This window comes from Platichthys flesus, chromosome 14 (assembly GCF_949316205.1).
Source record: "Platichthys flesus chromosome 14, fPlaFle2.1, whole genome shotgun sequence".
In the NCBI taxonomy this organism is placed as follows: domain Eukaryota; kingdom Metazoa; phylum Chordata; class Actinopteri; order Pleuronectiformes; family Pleuronectidae; genus Platichthys; species Platichthys flesus.
In genome coordinates, this window is record NC_084958.1 from 24,409,332 (window position 1) to 24,415,361 (window position 6,030).

General features: G+C 49.7%; 1 protein-coding gene across 1 annotated transcript in view; it reads right to left on the reverse strand.

The window, feature by feature from the left end:
• The window catches only part of lamc2 (laminin, gamma 2), a 10,546-nt gene extending 4,960 nt beyond the window's left edge, over positions 1-5,586 (reverse strand). Inside the window, exons 1-11 of the mRNA XM_062403946.1 lie at positions 5,444-5,586; positions 4,406-4,582; positions 4,211-4,328; positions 3,485-3,606; positions 3,243-3,374; positions 2,873-3,062; positions 2,474-2,586; positions 2,002-2,406; positions 1,025-1,258; positions 274-410; positions 1-47 (exon numbers count right to left, since the gene is read on the reverse strand). The exon at positions 1-47 is cut by the window's left edge and continues 110 nt beyond it. Of these exons, the coding sequence (XP_062259930.1) occupies positions 1-47; positions 274-410; positions 1,025-1,258; positions 2,002-2,406; positions 2,474-2,586; positions 2,873-3,062; positions 3,243-3,374; positions 3,485-3,606; positions 4,211-4,328; positions 4,406-4,582; positions 5,444-5,513 (1,745 nt within the window). The 5' untranslated portion in view covers positions 5,514-5,586. The remainder of the gene's footprint in view (positions 48-273; positions 411-1,024; positions 1,259-2,001; positions 2,407-2,473; positions 2,587-2,872; positions 3,063-3,242; positions 3,375-3,484; positions 3,607-4,210; positions 4,329-4,405; positions 4,583-5,443) is intronic.
• Between the last annotated feature and the right edge of the window lie 444 nt (positions 5,587-6,030).

Here is a 6,030-nt window from a genome sequence, read left to right on the forward strand (position 1 = left end):
GAGAGTCGAGTCTCCAGCTCCTTCAGCCTGGCGGCGTGGACGCCCACCTGAGAACAGGAAACACGTTCAGACTTCTCACTGTGACACGAAGATGTTCTTTGAAATGTTCAAATTCCGAAGCAGAGGAACTCAGACATGAAACTTCACCTTCTGTTTTCAAATCCTCTCAAAAGTCACTTCATTATTTCTCTTAATGTTCTTCTATGTTTTGTCTCCTGCAGCTGGTGGAGTTGAGAACTGTTTTAAACTCTGATGTGAGCGATGAGTCGTCACCTGTGTCTTGATGGGGCTGAAACATCTGGGGCAGCTGGAGCGTTGACACCTCAGGCCCTCGAAGTCCGGTCTGCAGAGACAGCGTCCGGCGGCGTCACACTGTCGGGACTCAGATCCGAGCAGGTCACAGTCACACGCTGGGAACGAGTACACAAACATTTACACTATTACAAATCCCACGGAGCTTCATTCAGAACACTGGAAAACTCAAAGCTCATCAAAACATCTGCACATTGCTGACTTAGACTCTGACAGCAGCCAATCACAAGTCAGTTACTTTTCACACATGAATATTTTCACACTTTCTTGCATTGTTCAAAAAACGGAATTCATCCACATAGCTGCAGAGGGCGCTGTTGTTCAGTAAACGTCACAAGGTCTTTCAAATAAAAGAAAGAAAACGTAGACATGTTTAAAACCATTACAGGAACTGGGTCGTCAAGCAGGATTCACACGTGTGTGTTGGGCCCGCGCTTGGAGGTCGGCGTGCCCGAGGCTTGGAGATGGTCAGAAAGAGAGCAGTCACCGTTTCCTGCTCAGGATACGATCTGGACGACTCTCATGCTAGCATGTCGTTCTAGCTGACTCCGCCTCCTCTTTCACATTAACCTGATCTGATTGGCCGGTGTCTCCAACAATAATCCAGTTCAGTAACGAATGACATCATCACACTCAAAGTGAAATCACGTCATCAGCATTGAACGTGCGAGTCGTGCGTTAATGACATCATCTCCCGTGACGTGGTTCTTACGTTTGCAGGCGTCAGCGAGTCGGCTGCGGTGGAACCCGGTGACACAGGCCTCGCAGCTCCGCCCCCTCGTGTTGTTCACGCACCTCAGACACTCGCCGCTGCGGCGGTCGCAGCTTCCCTCCACGCTCACGTCGATGTGGCCGTTGCACTCACAGGGTCGGCAAGGACGCCGCACTCCGGTGAGCCCTGCAGGGTCGCCATAGAACCCCTCCTGACACACATCACAGCGAGGACCTGAAGTCACACAGAAGGAACAAGGACAGGTTCGAGAGTCTCATTTAATACGTGTGAAGGATTTAACTTTACATCTCCTGCCGGTTGGGTCCACAGGGCCCAGCTCGCCTCTGAGCGTCTGACCCAGTTGGTTCTGTTTCACCTGGTTCCAGGATCATGTACCTGAAACATCAGGTGTCCTGGACTTGGTGAATGGACCACAGAGGCCCAGCTGCAGTGTCTCATCGACAGAGGACGTCCTCTTGACGTCGGCAGCTCTCGTTCTCACAGATGCATCATTAGCGTTAGAGTTAAGCCTGAAACATGCTTCTGCGACTGCGTCTGCGTCTTTTCACGCCGCTGTGGCGCAAGACTCGTTTTCATTCATGCTTCCCCAACCGTTGCCCGTCTTACAAAGCAATTCCGCGCCAGAACACTAGGCGGAGTAATGCTTTTTGTCGAAGACGACCTGAGAGATGCCTTCTTTGTGGGTGTGGCAATCGTTGTTGACTGTTTATTTACCTTCTACCAGTCGTGTTCTCCATTACAAACACACGGTGAACCATGACAATTGATTGAGATGGAGCTGCTGGACATTGAAGAGCAACTTCTTATAATTAGTCATCAGGAAAAGCGACTGGAGAGGAGACGGAGGCGTAGGTGGTCTGTACGGCCATTAAATCAACCGAGGCCAGAAGCATGTTTCAGGCTTAAGGGCAGCTCGAGTGAACAAGGAGGAACCCAACTTCTCCGGTGACTCTTACCGGCGGTGGCGGTGGGACAGCGGTCACACTGAGGCTGCAGTGAACCAGCAGCCAGTGAGCAGGACACGCCCTCTGGACAGGGACACTTCACACAGCTGCTGGGGCTCCCAGGGCTCTTCCAGGGGTCCCGGTAAGACCCCTGGGAGCAGCTCTGCTCTCCGGGCGTCTCGTCAGCCGAGTAGCAGTCTCCGGTCTGAGGGTCACAGCTGCCTCCTCTGCAGCTGCAGGGCTCGCAGGGGCTGAAGGCTCCGTCTGCCGGGGTCCTGCGCCTGAACCCGGCCGAGCAGCGTTCGCAGGACTCGCCCTCGTACCCCGGGGGGCAGCTGCAGGCGTGGACCCACCGGGCCGGGACGCCATCCTGACGCCGGGCTGACACCAACTGAACGTTATCAATGTAACCACGTCCTGAAAAGACACAGCAGGGTCACTCAGCTGCTGCTTCAGCAAAACTGCTGCTGAAGTATAAACTCACCGTTTTCACCAAACGTCGCCCGGATCTTGACGGCGGTTAGATTCTGCAGGAGCTTCTGGAACTGGAAGGAGGAGACCTGAGGAAGCCACCCGCTGCCGGGCTGCTCGTCCAATCTGATCATCCAACAGAACATATATATATATATATATATATATATATATATATATATATATATATAAATATATGTGTGTGTGTACATGATGAGTTTGTGTTCCCAGTGAATCGTGTTTTATTGTCAGAGTCTTAGCAGCAGATCTGTTTCTACTTGTTCTGCAGCTTCAGGAATGTGAAGAAAAAATGTTAAAGTTGGAACAAGGATAAGATCGAGTGTCACGACAGGAGGCGCTTCATTTAACCACAGAGGAGCCCCGGGTGGGTGGAGGCTGTCAGACTACTGACCTGAAGCTGTACTTGATTTTCTTTCCACAGGGGACAATAGAGCGCAGGTCGCCCAGCGAGGCCGAGACTCTCACGCCCCCCCCTTCCAGGACCACGTCACTGGTGGACGGGTGTCGAACGCCACGGTCAAGACGCAGAGAGAAGGAAAAGTTCTGACCATAACTGAGCAGCTGGTTCCCCAGGTAAGGAGCTGTGGAGGAGGAGAGGAAAGGATTGGAGATGGAGAGAGACTCAATCGGAGAGGAAAGGAGGATTTGGCAAGAAGAAAGAGGTGAAGGAGAGAGGGAGGAGACGGAAGGAAGTAAAGAAATCAGAGAGTGAGTCATGAAAGGAGAAGGAGGAAGGTCAGGGAGGCGGGGCTTATTCTCACCCGGGGCGTGCAGGTAGACCGGCAGACCGTTTCTGGAGATGACCTCCAGGTCCTGGTGAGTCGGGGACCATCTGAAGTCCACGTCTGCGGGGGTGGCGCCCTGAGCGGTGGCTGCCGTCCAACCATCCACACCTTCAACAACAACACACACACTCTGATGCTTTCATTTTGAAATGAATCCCAGAATGAATGTTGAAGCTAACATTAGTCTTTTATTGTGAAGGGGAGTGATAAAGGGTTACCGTCGGTGAAGGTCGACGTGATGTTGTGGACGGAGAAACCGAGCTGTGCAGAACACCTGGTGCTGTGGCCGTAACAGAAACATGCCAGAGTCCGACTCCCAGAATCCTCTCTGAGCCGACGTCTGAGGAACACGACGAACAACCACTGGTTAAATTTGAGGGTCAGGGTGAAGGAGAGGAAGAGGAAGAGGAAACGCTGGAAGACGTTCAGACAACATGTTACGATTCCTCAGCAGTGTGAAGGACCAACACCGAATAGAGCTGCAGTGAGAAATAAGAAAAAGCACTGGACAAAAAACTATAACATTTAAAAACTCAAAGACGTTAAAGCTGCGAGAACTGAAGAGGAACTAAAGTGGCAGCGGGAGTTCAAGCAGTGAAATGAGGTAAAGATTCAGCACAAGGGCAAATAGAGAAATCAGTTTAAAGTACAGAGACTGAAAAGAGTTGAAAGTATGCTGGTGAAGAGACGGCTCTAATGATCATGTGCCAGGTGAAAGGGCTGATGGGAAGTGAGGTGTGTCACTGTAGTTTCAATGTGAGTTACTTAAGCCTCAGTAGAAGGAAAAGTGTTTGAATACATGAAAGCTGATAGAGAACCAGCACAGGAAGCGAGAGTCAAAGATCTCACAGGAGCTGACGTGTTGGTTGAGTTCACGCATCCTCCTCATTCAGGTCAGTGTCTTTGAAGGATGATTATTGGAATGCGTGAAGACACTTGTTTACCTTTGCGAGCAGCCGCTCGGTCCGATTGGTCCGTCTGGGCAGCGGCTGCATTTGTCTCCTGACACACCTTCTTTACAGCTGCAGCGCCCCCTGCTGTCACACGTGGCACTGACAGACCCTGGAGGAGAAGCAACAGTTTGAGACGTCCAGCTCCTGTAGGACGTGTCTTAAGAACAGCGTGCGGTGCTTTCTCACCTGCAGTGTTGCAGCGGCAGGGCGTGCAGCTCAGTGCTGCCCCCTGCAGGAAGAAGCCGGCCTTGCAGTGCTGGCAGTGGCGGCCCTCAGTGTTTCCCTGACAGTCGACGCAGTGCAGACCCAGAGCGTCTGGAAGGCAGTACGGAGACCGGCCATTGCACTCGCAGCGGACTGTCGCTGCCGGACACGAAGCAAGAGCCCAGGTCACTTTATGATCTATCATGTTTTCATTAAGTCACTGATCGTCACACGTAGTCTCCTGGTTTTAGACAACACTTAGGTTGTGATGGGATGTGATTATATATATTATATATATTATATGATGTATCATTTATGACGTCTTCGTCTTCTACGTGTCCGGCTCCTCGTCTTCATCCTGAGATGTTTGTGTTCTTCTAGTTTCACGTCACGAGTTAGAAACCTCGTCCCCTCGCTCACTGAGAAGCTTCCACACATTGTCCTGCTGGTTCCTCACATGGACTCACTCTGACATGTTACACACATGTTACACACATGGGACTTATGCGTTGTGTTGAACATTGTAAACAGCTTCTGTTCACACGGATCATCATTACATCACCCATTCATGTGAACACAATATCTCAAGAACATTATTCAACCATATTTCCAAAATTGAGGAAACTCTCTTTGAACCGCAGATGAAGTGATTAGACTTCAGAGGTCAAGGGTCACAGTGACCTTATCTGTAGACCCAACTTGACTAGTTAGTGGAGACAAACCACCACAGGACAATGGTTCCAGTTATAAAATATTAATACCAGCAGAAACAGTTTTTACAACATTTATAGAGATAATATGGAGACATCGGATCAAACCTCTGAGGAGGAACTGAGGAGATTCACCTGGAATGAGGACATAAAGCTTCGAGGACTCAAAAGGCCCTTCTCACAAAAAGAGGGTTAAGATTCTAGTTTTGTTCTACAATGAAAACCGACAGATCAAAACAAAAGAAATGAGCATGAGAGTAAAAGATGCTGAGCTGCTTGAAAGCAGAAAGAAAGACGGTTTGACACTTACAGTAAAACTTGTTTGTGGCCTGGACGACACAAAGTGCAGAGAAAAGTAAAATCCAGCTGCTGCTCCACATGTTGATCCAGTGTGTTCAGACCAAAATCCTCCAGCTCCTCAAAGAGGCGACTTTTAACTTCTCTGCTGCTGCAGGTCTGAACACGCTGCCCCCGCTGGATCACACTTACTCATGTGTGATTCACACAGACAGACACACACAGACACACACACTCAGTCAGAGGATATGACGGCTGCAGTGTGTCAGCCTCTGAGTGTCGGGACAGTCTGGGGCGTTGTTCTGGACTCTTCCATCACATTTACATTTTTATGAAACAAAGACGTTTCACAAGACAGAAAATTAAAGATCCTGTGTGAGGACGTGAAGTCAAAGATCGCTCTGTCCCTGAAACATGGAGACCACAGCTGAGGAATCATCCCTCACCAGAAGAAGAAAACATTCTTCAATATGATCAGTAAAATCAAACATTAATAATCTCCAGTTATATATCAGCACTTTCATAATCCTGTTAACGAGGATTTTATTAGTCTCCTGAGGATATAAACCGTTTGTCTTGAATCACAGTCTGCAGCTGTGA